This window comes from Grampus griseus (genome assembly GCF_964374135.1).
Source record: "Grampus griseus genome assembly, chromosome: 10".
NCBI classification, from domain to species: domain Eukaryota; kingdom Metazoa; phylum Chordata; class Mammalia; order Artiodactyla; family Delphinidae; genus Grampus; species Grampus griseus.
In genome coordinates, this window is record NC_139004.1 from 76864229 (window position 1) to 76881140 (window position 16912).

A 16912-nucleotide genomic window follows, 5' to 3' on the forward strand; every position below is an offset into this window, starting at 1 on the left:
GATTTGAGCCATTGACCCGGACTGTCTAAAAAATGGAACATTCCTATCAGAGCCATCCGTGGAAATGCCTCCCCAGCATTGGACAGCTAGGGGTAAGGCTGATGTAGAGGGAAAGTGGAAGTTTTGAAGTTATGTGGTAAATGTCAGTAATATAACTGAAGAGGACACAGGCAACAAGATTATGAACCTGGCTGGCTTGGGGAATAGACCAAAGAGTTTCCTAACAAGGGCAGAGAATATAGAAAAGGGAGTGGGGGAAATAGGATTGGATGATGTCCTGGCCAGGGCTGTTCGGGGTGTCAGAGACAGAAACCCTCTTAAAGTAGCTTCAGTAGGGGGAATATGTGAAAGAAACCATAGTAGGGTCATCCTGAGATGAAGTCATCATGACCAGGATTGCAACTAGTAAGTGAGGCACAAACTTTACTTTCTGCCTCTTAGGCGCCGCTCTCACTTCTTGGAGTTTCTACCACGGCTTTGCGATTCTGTACTCTTGCAAACTTCTGGTTCCTTCCCTCTCCCAGTTTGAGTGTGGTTTTCTTTGGAGGGGATTGGAGCCCAATATGGTTACTCTAGTACCAGTTAACCTTTCAACTCAAGGGCCAGCTACCAACTGACGGTAGTCTGGGTCTGGAGTCAAGCGTTCAGGAAGATAGATCCGAATAGACATCAGCCAACAGCACACTGGCTGGCCTTGGGTCAGTTGTCCATTTTTTAATAAATCAGCAGAGGTGCTGGCCACGTCCTGACACATTGGTGTTGCCACTCTGGGGGCGGTAAGTGGAGCAGGTTGTCTAGAAGGAGCTCTGTGCAGGAGAGAGAGCCCACCAACAAAGGTAGGTAGTGTGGGACCAGGGGAAACTGATTCATTTGGCCTCCCTGCAGCTGGCAGACATTTTACCTTGAGCTTTGTTTCCTTTTAATTCCATTGGGATGAAAAAAGAAGGACTAGCAATATGGCTGCGGAACAGGATCTGCTGGCCTTAAGGAGGTAAAGAAATATGAAACAAGTTTGCTTCCTAATGGTGAAGCCAGCCTTGTTTTATTAAAATAAAAGAAAATTGCAGCCCAAATATTTATATCCTCAAGGTTCGGGGAGGGGGCGGGGGCAGGACTTTGAAAAGGGAACCTTTTTGTCGATTAAGATGAATGCTTTTCTCCTCAAAGCTATAAAGGCTTGAGATAATGAGGTTAAAAAATTCAAGTTTGGCTTTTTTTTTTTTTTTTTTTTTTTAGGAGGCCCTGTGAAGGGGAGGCATAGAGAGGTAATTGTTTAGTTGGGACTGGGGGAGGGAAGAGAACCATTTAACACATACTGGGTTTTATTGCAGTTTAGTGGCCTAAACAAAAGGCAGATTTTTAGGCTTGGATATCTTGTCAAGTATTTGTCAGTTAGAGGCGTTTTGACATTTGGGAACTGGATATAGTCGAAAGTGCTTTGTTAACATCTTTTTATGCTTCTACTCTGCCACCCATACACTCAGAGAGAAATAATGGAAAGAGTTTTTCTCCACGACTTCCAAAGTATGACCTCTCTGTAGGTACTACTGTTTCAAGAAAATAGTGAAGAAATAAATTAACCATAGTGGCTCCCCAGTTTCTTTACTCTAAACCACCTTAGATAATGCTTTATTTGTATCAGTCACAGCTTCATGTATCCTTTTCTGTCTCCCAAAGGGACGGAAACAGCTCATTTTCATGTGGCCAAACCGGTTCCTTGCTGGTGAGCTGAGTGGAGGTCACAGCTGTGTCAGTCCTCAGACAGGAAGGCATCAGCCACCCAAGTATTATCGGTTCAGACCTTCCCACCCCGACCCTGCCAACATGCTCTCTGAAGTTAGCACAGAATGTTCATTGCAGAAGGGAAAACGGCCAATTCAGAGAAGCCAAGCAGACACAATTCCATGTCTGCTTCTGTGAGAAAGAAAACATTCCTAGTCCTTCGTCCTTCTTTTTCTCCAAAGGTTCTTCTCTTCTCTTACACAGTGTGGGTACCTGTCAGCAGTGAAAAGGAGAGCAGGTTCACCCTAAAATGCAGTGCTGAGCGCGAACTGTTGACCAGTGTGATGTGGATTTCTTTAAAGTCTTCCTGCGTAAATATGAGCAGCTCCGTATTTTCCCTCTTTTGTGGGCCTCCTTGGGCTTTCAAACCAGCCCCGCAGCTAGTGAGCGCTTACTCCGGCTTCTGTGATGATCGAGATCTGAATACGGTGTTGCTCATGGAATCACACCATGCCATTGGCTTGGTTGGTCAGCAGACAGCATGGCTTGTGTGGCTCCAATAAAACGTTGACCATAAATATCAGGCAAGAATCATGCCATGATTTTGTCACCCAAACAAAATGGCGGCACCCCCGGTCCTGCTGTAGGAGGTCAAAGGAGCACAAGTAGCACATTGAGACAGTTGCCTGCCTTGCATTCATGATCAGTCAGGGATGGTGTGTGTGTGTGTGTGTGTGTGTGTGTGTGTGTGTGTGTGTGTGTGTGTGTGTGTGTGTGTGTGTGTGTGTGTGTGTGTGTGTGGTGCATCTTCTTAAACCTGTCATCTATTGATGGGCATTTGGTTTGCTTCCAAGTCTTGGTTATTGTAAATAGTGCTACTCTGAACACTGGGGTACGTGTATCTTTTCAAATTACAGTTTTTGTCTTTTCCCAGGACTGGGATTGCTGGATCATATAGTAGCTCTATTTTTAGCTTTTTAAGGAACCTCCATACTCTTTTTCATAGCGGCTGCACCGATTTACATTCCCACCAACAGTGTAGAAGGGTTGCTTTTTCTCCACACCCTCTCCAGCATTTGTTATTTGTAGACTTTTTGATGATAGCCATTCTGACCAGTGTGAGGTGATACCTCATTGTGGTTTTAATTTTCATTTCTCTAATAATTAGCAATGTTGGGCGTCTTTTCATGTGCCTGTTGGCTATCTGTATGTCTTCATTGGAGAAATGTCTATTTAGGTCTTCTGCCCATTTTTTTTTTTTTTTTTTTTTTTTGCGGTACGCGGGCCTCTCACTGTTGTGGCCTCTCCCGTTGCGGAGCACAGGCTCCGGACGCGCAGGCTCAGCGGCCATGGCTCACGGGCCCAGCCACTCCGCGGCATGTGGGATCTTCCCCGACCGGGGCACGAACCCGTGTCCCCGGCATCAGCAGGCGGACTCTCAACCACTGCGCCACCAGGGAAGCCCCTGCCCATTTTTTGATTGGGTTGCTTGTTTTTTTGATATTGAGTTGTATGAGCTGTTTGTATATTTTGGAAATTAACCTGTTGTCAGGTGCATCAACTGCAGACATTTTCTACCATTCCGTAGGTTGTCTTTTTGTTTTGTTGATGGCTTCCTTTGCTGTGCAAAAACTTTTTAGTTTGATTTGGTTCCATTTGTTTATTTTTGCTTTTATTGCTTTTGCCTTGGGAAACTGATCTAAGAAAACATTGCTACAATTTATGTCTGAAAATGCTTTGCCTGTTTTACCTTCCAGGAGTTTTATGGTGTCATGTCTTATATTTAGGTCTTTAAACCATTTTGAGTTTGTTTTTGTGTATGGTGTGAGGGTGTGTTTTAACTTCATTGATTTACATGCAGCTGACCAGCTTTCCCAACACCACTTGCAAAAGAGACTGTCTTTTCCCCATTGTATATTTTTGCTGCCTTGGTTGTAGATTAATTGACCATAGGCGTGTGGGTTTATTTCTGGTCTCTCTGTTCTGTTCCATTGATCCATACATCTGTTTTTGTGCCAGTACCACACTGTTGTGATTACTGTAGCTTTGTAGTATTGTCTGAGGTCTGGGAGGGTTATGCCTCCAGCTTTGCTCTTTTTCCTCAGGATTGCTTTGGCAATTCATGTTCTTGTGTAGTTCCATGTAAATTTTAGGATTATTTGTTCTAGTTCTATGAAAAATGTCATGGATAATTTGATAGGGATCACATTAAATCTGTAGATTGCTTGGGTAATATGGCCATTTTAACAACATTACTTCTTCCAGTCGAAGAGCATGGGATATCTTTTCATTTCTTTGGATCATCTTCACTTTCCTTTCTCAGTGTCTTATAGTTCTCAGCATATAGGTCTTTCACCTCCTTGGTTAGGTTTATTCCTAGGTATTTTATGTTATTTTGATGCAGGCTTTTTTTTTTTTTTTTTTTTTTTACGGTATGTGGGCCTCTCACTGTTGTGGCCTCTCCTGTTGCGGAGCACAGGTTCCAGACGCGCGGGCTCAATGGCCATGGCTCACGGGCCCAGCTGCTCCGTGGCATGTGGGATCTTCCCGGACCGGGGCACGAACCCGTGTCCCCTGCATTGGCAGGCGGACTCTCAACCACTGTGCCACCAAGGAAGCCCTTAATGCAGTTTTGAAAGAGATTCTTTTTTCTTTCTCTTTCTGGTATTTCATTGTTAGTGTAAAGAAATGCCACAGATTTCTGTATATTAATCTTGTATCCTAGTACTTTGCTGAATTCATGTATTCTAATATATTTTGTATGGGTATCTTTAAGGTGCATGACTTTTTTTTAACCATTGTTGTCTCTGTCGTAAAGAGTAGAGCAACTCTTTTGAATTAAGACCATATTCCATATGGAGCCAAGTTGTTTCATTCTTGGCTACTTCTTCATGCAGATTACTCAACTACTCTGCTACTCTGTCTCAGTTTTCATGTGTAAAATGGAAATGATAACAATACCTACTTTATGGAGTCATTATAGAGATTAAATGACGGCATGTGTGTAGAATGCTTAGACTAGTGCCTGGCACCACAGGAAGTGTTCAAGAGATACCACAAACAAGGCCTGACCCATCACGTCTCAAATGTATGACAAAACTCATGTCCATGACCTTAGGTGTGACGTTACAGTCCGTAATGTTTACCCTGGAGTTTATTATTATTCATATAATGGACTCTGGTTTTGTTTAATTGCCATTCTGTATCCATCCTATCAAATATTGTGCACATCAGCCTTTTAACGGTTCGTAATTATATTACTTTTGATATTCTCTCATTGCCCCCTTCAGCCATGATGGTCCCCTCCCCACATCTTATGGACCAGAGCTCTTGCTACACACAAACGGCATGAGTAGATTTCAACTTTTCTTTGATTCAAACTGACAGATTAAAAACTAATTATTCTCTGTAATATTTTTACAATAAAAACTAAGTTGAAATGATTTATATACACTTCCAGCCAACACATTTGCAATTCAAGGTTAAAACTGTTCTTGAAACAGCACCAGTTAAAATGCAATTACAGCTCCCCAAGCAGGGATAAAAGAAAGAAATGTTTTACATATTCACTTCAAAAGTTAAAAAGCCAATTAAATATTATAGAAATAAAAACTTTCATTAATTTTCACTAAATGATAAAGACTTCATTAGTTATATTAAGGTAAAGATAAATCCAAGTGTGTTTATTACCTGCCCCTGGAAAAGAATAAGATGAAGAAAAGTGCTGATTTGGGGAGGTGGATTCCATTTTCTCCTCGCACCTGCCATCTTGTTCATGGTTCCCAGTTTTTCCTGTTTTGGGCCATAGGCTGTTTCTTTCCAGAGTGCGGAAAAATGCAAACAAGTTTATATCGCCAGTAGTGAAATGGCAGTAGTGGGTGTCCTGCATGCTAGGGACTTTGGAGGTCAGCTAAGAGGAATTGTTTTGGGACTTCTATCATCAGATTCAGTTCTTCTGCTACCGTGTTGCTCTCTCAGTGAATAATACTCAGGGCCTGTTACGCATGTGGCGTGAAGTGACTGAAAGCATGCAAAACAGATTCACACGGACCCAGGCTTATCCGTCGATAAGAGTAAGAATAATACCACCAGCGTTACCGGATTTCTATGAGGATTAAGTAAGAGAAAGCATATAATGTTCTTGGCACCTTGCCTCGTGCATAATCAATGCTCAGTAAATATTAGCTGGTAGTGTTAGTGCTATAATAATATTAACAATGTTACTTTAATGTTATTATTTTGAGCTGAGAACAAGTTAGAAACCAAAACAATGTTTATGAAGTGCTTGTACCTGGCCCATAATGGGTTTGATAAATAGACTCTGGAAGGTGCAATATGCCTTATACAGATACATAGACACATTATGTATGTATACTGTACATTGTAAATATGCATATATGTTATAAAGAAGAAGAGGAAGGCGAAGCCGCAGAGCTTCTTATAGTTGTAAGCTTAGCACGCATAGTTACCACATTCCTCATAAGATAATAACAATAACGACGGTAATGAAGGTAATACTTATCGGGCACCTTTGGTGCATCAGGAATTATTCCAAACACTTGATCTGTAGTAGCTCAGTCAATAGTAGTAACCAGGGCTTCCCTGGTGGCGCAGTGGTTGAGAGTCCGCCTGCCAGTGCAGGGGACACGGGTTCGTGCCCCGGTCCGGGAAGATCCCACATGCTGCGGAGCGGCTGGGCCCGTGAGCCATGGCCGCTGAGCGTGCGCCTCCGGAGCCTGTGCTCCGCAACGGCAGAGGCGACAACAGTGAGAGGCCCGCGTACCGCAAAAAAAAAAAAAAAAAAAAATAGTAGTAACCAAAACCACGTGAGGTGGGTAATGATGTTAGCTCCATTATACATGTAAGAAAACCACAGAAACAGTAAATACTTTGAGGTCACACATTTAGCAATTAGAGTTAAAAAACAGCGTTTGTAACCCAGGTAGTGAGTGGAAGTGTTTTGTATTTGGAGAGTAAGGCACAGGTCAGAACATTAGGACTCCACAGTAAGAATGGGAGGCCGTTGAAAGGTATTAAACAGAGGTGTGTGCTGTGATCTCATGTACATTTTTGAAGGTTCACTGTGTGGATATTAACTAGATCTAGAAGAGTCAAAGAGATTACACACCAAAAGTGTGGCCCCGTCAGAGGCCAGAGAGACACAGCTTTGAAGTTTGTTCTATGACTCCAGCGTTACACGGGGCTGCCATGTGGCACCGCTGTCAGAGGCACCTTCCTATTGTCATCTGCTCTGTAAATGGCATCCCATGGAATCCAGCCAAGTGGAGGTCTGGGTGGTGGCCAGGTTCACCTTTGGCGAGTTTGGGTCTCGAGGCAAGGGTAAGGACCAAGGGACAACCTCTGGCCCAGATGATTGCTGATCACCTGCCAAAGTGAAAAGTATATAGGCTCCCCTTACCAATCCGGGGATCATGGAAGTTTCCACTCAATGGCCAAGCATGCCAGTTACCAACAGGAGAGGCCACTGGCAATTTTCATTCAATTCAGAGGAATGACAGAGTTTTAGTAAACGCTGCTGACCTACCAAAGGACGTTTGATGAGTCTACTAAGCTTGTCCTCCTTTTTCCTCTTTTATGAGACTGTCAACGGAAGCTATGATCCAGGGGACAGTGTAATATCGCCCAGGTCATCAGTTCACTCTCAGAACCATCACATACTTCCTTTGAAATCTTTGGGCAAGTTGAGTTAATGACAAGGATGTGAATGAGCTTTTCAGCCATAGTGTGTCATTAAGCTGTAAGAGCAATTTAAGCGAAAGCATTTTTTTGTTAAATTCAGAACCTACCTCTTTTTACATTTATATGACTAATTCTTTCCTGAGGATCAGAAATAAACTTTTTAGGAGAACTAAATGCTAGCTGTGAAAGAAGCAAGTATTTGAGAGAATAAACAAACCTTCGAGTCACATTGCTGAGGGTCTCCCAGGCCATCCTTTCCTGGCATCTCAGAGATGAAAGTATTTCAGGACAGATGGCTAGTCTCTTCCAGAAAATTTCTGGTCTTAACTTGCTATGTGTGGCAGCCCAGTCCATTTTTCTAAAAAAATCACCCTGAAAGTTAAGGAATTCCTCCCTCTATTCAACTCATGTCTCTAAGGCTTTAATTTTAACCAGTTTCCTCTTATTTGGCCTTCTTTGGACACAGAGAAGAGCTGGTCAGCATCTTTCACATACAAGGGCCTTTAATCAAATTACTCCTTACTGGCCTTTTCTTCACACTAATAAACAATTCCACTTCCTTTAACCTTTCCACACAGGATTTACCCTCCATCCCTTTAATCATTTTGGTTGGTCTTTCCCTAGACTGTCTCCAGAGGGTCTTTATTAATCCCTTTCATGTAATTTTCAGAAGTTCTTTTCTCTGAGGAAGTATTGAAATCTTCTCTCATTTTTGGAGGCATTCAGTTCTGATTTTGGTAGTCCTATCCAGTGAGTACACCTTGCTAGGTTGAGTTGATTTTTCCTTTCAGCACCTCCGGTTATTTTCATCTGAGTGGGTCACCTTTGGACAGAGTAAACAGCCCAGTTTTCTTAGTTTTTCTGCTTTTATTGCCTTTCTCCCTTCATTATAAATAAACAGGGAACATCAAAAGGAAGAATGGGAAGAAAGGCAAATTCTAAATAGCAACGATGTGAGTTGTTAGAAGAGAAGTTACATGAATTGTAGAAAATTAGAATAATAGGGAAATAACGGGCTACTTTTGCTTTCAGGCTGGTTGAGAGACCACCCTGCTCCTATTACCTTGATGAAAAAGCAGAAAAGGCTTCATGGTGTATTATCACTTTCCAAGTGCAGGAGAATTGGAGGGGAGGTGGAATGATAAGTGCATTCATATACTTAAGTGATTTTTCTTGGCTATGTAAATTCATTGCCTTCTCATGCAAAGAGAGGGCATGTCAGACTGGAAGCAGGTCATTCCCTGTGTCATTCTCTGAGGCTGTTTGAGAAACACAGGGGTTAGTTCCAGGCTTCAAGAACTCCAGGTCTTAATTCTCTTGTTATCTTATCGGTTGACGTTAGCCACCTCCTGATCCCAGAAGTTTAGGGCAGCCACTCCTCGCCTGCTTGGGAAGTGTTTTTCTAACACCATCCCACCTCGTAATTCTCTCCTGCAGAAAGCCTTCTGATTTGGCATTCAAGGAGCCAGATGGGCCAGAAAAAGTTCAGTTTCTCTCTTCTTTATTTCATTTTCTTCCCCCAGCTCAAGGAGTTGGTATTTTTGGTGGTTGGGCATTTTACGTTACACTCCATTTCTTTGGTGACAAGAATAACTTCGTGATCCATTGAGAACAAATCGCTGTCACTCGGCCCCTGCTCTCTTCTGCTCTCTCTTAATAGAATGACCCTTCCCCCCCCACCCCCGAGTAAGCAGAATGTTGAAGGCTGCAAAGAATCCTTTTTGATAATAAAAATATGATCCTGGAGTGCTGATTTTTTTTTCTTTGCTTTTCCTTAAAAGTTTGGACAGTAGTCTTATGGGAAATGTTTCCTGATAATAACAATGATGATAGCAGCTAATCTTTACTAAGGGCTTACTGGCTGCCACATAGATTTTAATCTTTTCAACAACCTTAAGATAGGCAGTACTAGTATTGTATCTGTTTTACAGATGAGGAAACTTGAGTTACAGAAAGCTTGAATACTTTGTCTCTAAAGACCCATCTGGTAAATGTTGAACTTGGGCAGTTTAACCTGCACACCATGGGTTTGGCAACTTTGTGACAGCAACTGCTGAACTGGATCCCTAGTGTGTAGGAAGATGCTTAGTAAGAATTAAATCGCAAATATTTACTGAGTTCTTACGCTTTAGGAACTGTTTTAAACACTGTACATGGATGGTCTCATTTAATGCTGACCCAAACCCTATCGGGTCGATGCTGCTGTAATTCTCACCGTTTTATTGAGGAAGAATTGAGGCTCAGAGAAGTTAAGCAACTTTCTCAGCGTCACAGAGTGCTTGAGCCATGGAGTCAGAATTCCCACGCAAGAAGTCTGGCTCTAGAAGCTGCCAGTTTCACTATAACTCTATGCTGCTTCCTGTAATACTGAAGATCTTGCTGGGGGCCGGAGGGGCGGTAAGACTGCTGCAGAAAGACTGGGCCTCTTGTCTGAGACACAAACTGGGAAAGTTCTATATACCCTCAAGTGAAGTGTTTTCCTGGTTAGTTGGCAGGACAGAAACCGCAGCCAGATAGGCCCATTGGCAGTGATTCCAGCAGGAAGCCTGTGTCCTGCTGGGTTTGTCCCACGCGGCTTTGTCGGGCACTTCCTGCCATCTTGTGTTCTTGTCACCCCTATTGGCTTTGGACCCCATAGCTTTCTAACCGATGTTCTTTTTTCTCCTTTTCTCTGGTTCTCTGTTCAGCTCGAGGCTTTTTATTCCATCTTCACCACGGAGCAGCAAGACCACGTCAAGTCAGTGGAGTATCTGAGAAATAACTTTCGGCCACAGCAGGGCCTGAACGACAGGGTGGTGTCCAAGTCTGCCGTCCGTGATGCCTGGAACCACGACATGACAGACTTCTTAGAAAACCCACTGGGGACAGAAGCCTCTAAAGGTACCTTTGGATTAAGTGCCGTTGCCCAGAGGAAGATTCCTTATCATAAATTACTTTAAATGAAAAGGTGTTCAGAACCGGCCAAGAATTGGAACATGCCGTTAAAAGCACGTTTCTGTGCTCAAAGTGACTTGTCTGGATGATAAGTAGAAGCATTTGTGGGAATAACTTCAGTTAGATACTTGCAGAATCGCCCTTTTGACTAGTAACATATTAGTCCTTCTCTCTGTAATTTAACTTTGTAGCATCAACCCTAACTAGTTGATGTCTTAAAGCTTTTTGGTGTCTTACCTTTTAACTGTTTCCCTGTCGTGATCAGGTGTTTGTCTCTGAGCTCAAACATCAGGACCTCAGACTTGCTCCCAACACCCCAATCTGCAGCTTTCTTACTAACTTCCATACCAGCCAAGAAGTCTCCCTCCAGCTCTCCACCCGCGCCAGACATCACATGGCCTCTTTTTTTTTTTTTTTAATTTATTTTATTTTGGGCTGCATTGGGTCTTTGTTGCTGTGGCGAGCGGGGGCTACTCTTCGTTGCAGCACGCAGGCTTCTCATTGCGGTGGCTTCTCTTGTTTGGCTCACAGGCTTCGGTAGTTGTGGCACGTGGGCTCAGTAGTTGTGGCTCACAGGCTCTAGGTGCACGGGCTTCAGTAGTTGTGGCACACGGGCTTAGTTGTGGGACCTTCCCAGACCAGGGATCGAATCCGTGTCCCCTGCATTGGCAGGCGGATTCTTAACCACTGTGCCACCAGGGAAGTCCCAGATGAGGAATTTATATCACGAGTGAGTATAATATCTGGTAGCTCAGGATTGCTGACGTTACGACAATTACAAAGTTCTTTCCTAATAAGTGGACTGAACATATGATACATCAGTCGTACAGAGAGGATGCATAGCCCTTCTTACCTAAGGAAGTTGGAGAGGATACTGGTTTTCATTGCATTAAGTTGTCAGAGTGGCCAGGATCTTCCACTGAATGGGCTTTCTCTGAATTTGAGCAGAGCCATGGACCCATCCTTAGATAGAGAGAATCGGTTCTTCATTTTACAAGGTTACAATGATCATGGTGTGTCCATTGCTGACTCTTAAGATGGGTGGATACTAAAATGTTTTGTGCTCTTTCTAGACACAGAGAGAGATGTAGATGCACTCCTCTTTCTTTTTTAAACCTCCTATTGGAGTGTCACATACAGAAAAGTGCACGCTTAATACGCACACAACTTGATTAATTTTCACAAACTGAATATACTTGAGTAACAAACACCCAGATCAAGAAACTGATATCACTTGCTTCCCAGAAGCACTTTCTTTCCTTCACTCCTAGACACTATCCTTTCCCAGGGGTGACTGTGACCATGAATTAGCCTTGCCTCCTGGTCAATTTCATATAAATGGACTCAGTCTGTAAGTCCTCTTTTGTGTCTCGCTTCTTTTGCTTTACACGGGCTTGGAGAGTTATCTATGCTATTACACGCAGTTGTAGTTTGTTCTTTCTTACGGTTGAATTTCATTGTATGCCAGCACCTGAATTTATTTATCCATTTCAGTATACATGAATATATGGATTATTTCCATGTTTTGGTAATCATGAAAGTTCTTGAATATGGCTCTTAATGAGTATGTGGACATATCTCCGTTGGGTATGCACCCAGCAGCAAAATGACTACAGCCTAGAGGACACACATATTTTCAGATCTGGTTAGATACTGCTGAACTGTTTCCCAACATGACTATATGGACCGCTTTACACTTCTGCCAGCAGTGTAAGATCGTTTTCTATTTTTTTAACATTTTTTAAAGGCCTCATTTACATACCGTAAAGTTCAGTTGTTGTGAATGTACAATTGAATAATTTTCAATAAATTTGTAGTTGTACAGCCATCACCACATCCACTTTTAGAAACACTTTCATCATCCCAATAAGTTCCTTCACACCCACCTGCAATCAGTTCTTTCTCCTAACCTCAGTTCCAGGCCACCTCTGATTTTGTCTTCCACTTGACAGAGGATTTTAAGATTTATACATGCTGTAGCATGGATCAGTAGCTCGTTTCTTTTTATTGCTAAATAGTATCCCTATTTGTTTTTTTCCATAACAGCTTTATTGAGATTTAATTCACATACCATAAAGTCCATTCTTTTAGAGTGTCCACTTCAGTGGTTTTTATATTCACAAAAGTGTGTACTCATCACTACTACCCACTTCAGAACATTTTTGTCACCCCCCAAAAGAAATTCCAGCCTCATGAGCAGTCACTCCTCTTTCTCCTGTCGCTCCTTCTTTCCCAGCTCTAGGCAACCACTAACGTACTTTCTGTCTCTACGGATTTGCCTCTTGTGGAGATTTCATATAAATGGAATTGTACAATATATGGCTTTTTGTCTCTGGCTTCTTTCCTTTAGCATCATCTTCTCAAGGTTCATCCACATTTAAGCATGTATCGAATTCCATGCCATTTTATGGCCAAATAAGATATCATTGTATGGATAGACCGCATTTTGTTTATCCGTTTATCAATCGATAGATTCCAGTTTCTGGCTCTTACGAATATTGCTGCTGTGAACGTTCGTGTTCACATTTTTGTGTGGACATGTGTTTTCATTTCTCGTGGCTATAAACCCAGGAGTAGAATTGCTGAGACATAGGGCAACTCTTTGTTTACATTTTTTAAGAACTGCCAGACTTTTCCCAAAGCAGCTGTACCAGTGTACGTTCCCATCGGCATCATCGGAGGGTTCTGATTTCTCCATATCCTCGCCAACACTTGTTACACATCTCTTTTATTTTAGCCATCCTACTAGGTACGAAATAGTATCTCTTTGTAGTTTTGATGTGCACTTCCCTAATGACTAATGATGTCCCTATTTGTTTTTAAATGATGTTCGTATTTGTTTTAAATTTCATAAAACCATGGTCCATGGGACCAAATGCTCCTCCTTGTATTCCCCAGGAAAATTCAGGTCATTCCATGGCACCAAAGGCTGAAAGCCAGCCACAGATGCTGGCAGTCATCAGGAAGCCCGGTGTGCTTAGATGATTGACCTTTGAGATCTGAGTAGAAAAGAGCCAGTATAAAAGAAGAGTCCCTTTCTCTTCTCCAGGCATATGCAAAGAAGATATTAGAAAAGGAAGGGTGGTATTCTGTCATCTTCAGGTGATTCAAAAAGAACAAACCCTGTCTGATTGGCATTCTCTAGCTGATCATTATTGGAAGCTTTTGGTGCCTAAGATGTTGAGCATAGAGCTGTGCATTTATTGGGCTGTTGTCACAGAAGAAAGAAGAATGAATTAATTATGTAGGGCAGGCATCAGTAAGCTTTTCTGGCTGAGGACCAGGTATTGGGTCATGTGATCTCTTGTTGCAACTACTCAGCTCTGCCACTGTAGCGTGAAGGCAGCCGTAGACAGTATATAAATAAGTAGGTATAGAAAATGTCTTCTAATAAAACTTTATTTGTAAAAATAGGGGGCAGTCCAGATTTAGCCTGGGGACCATAGTGTACTGACCCCTGCTCTAGGGAATGGCTCAAATTAAGATGGTGGAACCCCATCTGAGGCTTGTTTGAAGGTATTTTCACAGCGGCCGTGACTGTGGAAGTGTCCATCGGTCGGTTCTGCTTTTCCATGACACTACAAGATCCTAGGACCAATTAGAGGTTTATTAACTTGGTAACCATTCACTGACCAATCCACCTTAAGACCACTTCATCTTCCACTCCAGAAGTATAAGTGGAGCCTCTGTAGACTGAGCCCCACTTCCGTGGTTCCCTGGCTGTGATCACTGACTAGTGTTCATTGAGCAGCACAGCGGGGGGTGCTTGAGTTGATGTGCCCCCACCCTGCCCTTCTGTCAGGATGATCAGACATACTAGAATAGAGAAAACAGAATCAAGCCATTCAGTTCCAAGCATGAGATGCATCGCCACGTACGACACCAAAAGAAAGGGGGAAAAGTCACCTTAATATTGTATTGTTGCCGAAGAAAGATTTATAATGGATGTCATCCGTAAAAAAATATAAAGCTTTAGTTTCCAGTAAATGGAAACAATATTTAGGCTTGGTACATTGTTCGAGGGACATCCAATTCACCACTCTGCCCTTTGTCGGTAAATAACTTAGACAGACTTTGGGATTTAATGCGCTGTCATTTTAGTTATTCTGCAACACATCCCGGGCACATGGAAGAGCATTTCGGTGATTAAGTGCTGAATACTGTCTATTGTGAAGACTTTTGGAACAGTGAACAGAGAAAAATAACTTCCCTTCCAACAACATGAAACATATGGTTTATTAATTTAACAAAACCTGTTCAAACCACAGTGGAATCAAAACCACTTGATCTGATAATTTGATTTGATGGCTTAATTAAAGTGACACTGTATAATGTAATAAAAGCAAAGGAAATGAAGAGGACAGTGGTGGCGTTTGTCCTCTCCAGTCCCCTAAGCCAACGCCGTGGTTTTTGAGAATGGTTTTTGTTTTTGCTGATGGACGGATCTCTTTGTTAGTTGCATTTTCAGTGCTAAAGATTGCTTCCTGTCTTGGTTAAAAGCAGTTTTTAAGGGCATGTACCAGTGTGTGAGAATGCCTAAATAACTAGCCTATTTTAAATCAGAACACATCGAGAAAGACCATCACATTTTCCACCCAAATTAGCAAACAAAGAAGTAAATCCACGATTGCTTTTAAAAGGAGTTTGACATTGAAATCATGGTTTTCTGCTATTTTGGGATAAAATATTAATGTTGTTCTATTTTCAGTTTAATCATGTTCACTCACCACATTAACGAGCTTGAATTACTTTATCTTAATAAAAGAACCTCTGATATGGAACATTTAATTCCTTTATAGGCAGCTGCCCTCCCAGAAACTCTTCCAGAAAGTTAGCTTGGTACTTTTAGTAACTTCCAACACAGAAAAGTGCTAAGGAAATCACATTTTTAATGCAGCCGCCATGGAGTGGTTTTGACCTCCTCCTTTTAAAAATAACTATTACTAGCTATTAATTTTTAACCTTGGGAGTGATTAAGAAAGCAAGCAAAAAGTAGGGCTGTCTTTTTGTAAGACTCTCCAACATCCTGGGTGCTCATGCTTTTAAAGGGCATGCCATGTTCTATCAAACATTTTTACAGGCTCAGATATCCCGTGATGACTAATTTTATGTAAATAGATAGAGAGTTGGTGTAAGTTGCCTTTGATTGGTTGACATAAAGTTGATATTTCATAGACATTTAACATAGCATTAACTACTTTGGGCTCATGTTTTCTAGCCAGTGAATTTCTTTTCCCGTGTCAGGCATCTTCATCTACACTGAAGCGCTTTCTCTAGGAGCTGTGCCTGGTACACCTATGCTTAAAAAGGCTACATAGGGGTTTTCATGGGCCAGGTGCTAGGCTAGCCTTTTCCGTGCATATACGGTTTATTTAATCCTCAGAACAACCTCTGCCAGGATGCACTTTCCATTTGTCAAATATTTGTTGAGCATCTACTATGAACAAGTTTTAGGCACTAGAAATAAAGCTGAACAAGGGAGAAGAGTCTCTTACGGAGCTTAAGTTTTAGGGGGAAGAAAGAAAGAAAGCGGTCAGTGATTAAGCTCTTCAGTGTTGTTCTGCAGATCAAATCCGGTGGTTTGCTAAGAGTGGCAGACATGGTGAGGCCAAGGGAAAGAGAGCTTCTCTGGAGAGGGTGGGTTGGTCTGGGTAAGGAGCCAGCCCTGCAAACTTCGGAGAGGGAACGGTCCTTCTGCAAAGGCCCTGAGGCATGGGAACCCGCAAGAGTGAAGTCTCAGAAGACTTTTCTTGGTAAGGCGTTAGACTGTGTTCTTATGACAGTGGCCTTTGGAGGAGCCTAAGCAGGGCTATAGGACCATCTGAACAGGGTTTTAGACCCGTCACTCTGACTGTTACGTGAAGAATGTTTGCAGAGGACCTGGGGTGGAATCTGTAAGACCCGCAGGAGGCTGATGGAAATATTCCTGGCAGGATGACAGTGGCTGGATGAGGGTGATCCTGGTGGACGTAGAAGTGATCCGTCGGGGATGGATTTTGTAACAGAGCCTCTGAGATTTACTAACACTTTGGATGGAGGATGGGTGGGGGTGAGCAGAGAGAGAAATGCAGTGTTACTGTTTCTCTTTAACAGATGAGTGGTCTGAGATTCAGAGAGAACAGGTGGTCGGTCAACCAGAGCCTGTCAGCCAGGAAATGGTAGAGCTGAGACGTCAACTGAGATCCTCTTCTGTCCAAACACAGCATTCTTTCTATTTTCCAAGGGACTGCCCGCTTCCGTATGAATCCACAAGAGGTGGTCTCTGTTTTAAATGTCATCAGGTGGCTTGAGCGACACGGTTTTATTATTATCTTTCTGTGAATGAAGGCACTGTAAAAGTCCTTGACGCAATTGGGTGCTCTTCCTAAAGATCAAGTTTATCTTCCTGAAAGGAATCACTGGTCTCTGTCTTTATCTGCTTGGCTTGCTTTTGGCAGGTTATCTTGGGTCCTCGGGGCAGAGGTTACTGAGGTCTTGCTCACAGGGTTAGTCCCTGGGAGGGTCAGTGCGCCCACTTAATGTGGATGTTGGGGCCTCCTAGGCTAAAGATATTGTG

General features: G+C 42.6%; 1 protein-coding gene across 2 annotated transcripts in view; it reads left to right on the forward strand.

Moving 5' to 3' along the window:
* The window catches only part of PTPRG (protein tyrosine phosphatase receptor type G), a 732636-nt gene that overhangs the window by 584229 nt on the left and 131495 nt on the right, over positions 1–16912 (forward strand). For both annotated transcript variants that reach the window (XM_082663439.1, XM_082663438.1), the window contains exon 8: positions 10110–10302. In XM_082663439.1, the coding sequence (XP_082519565.1) occupies positions 10110–10302 (193 nt within the window). The remainder of the gene's footprint in view (positions 1–10109; positions 10303–16912) is intronic.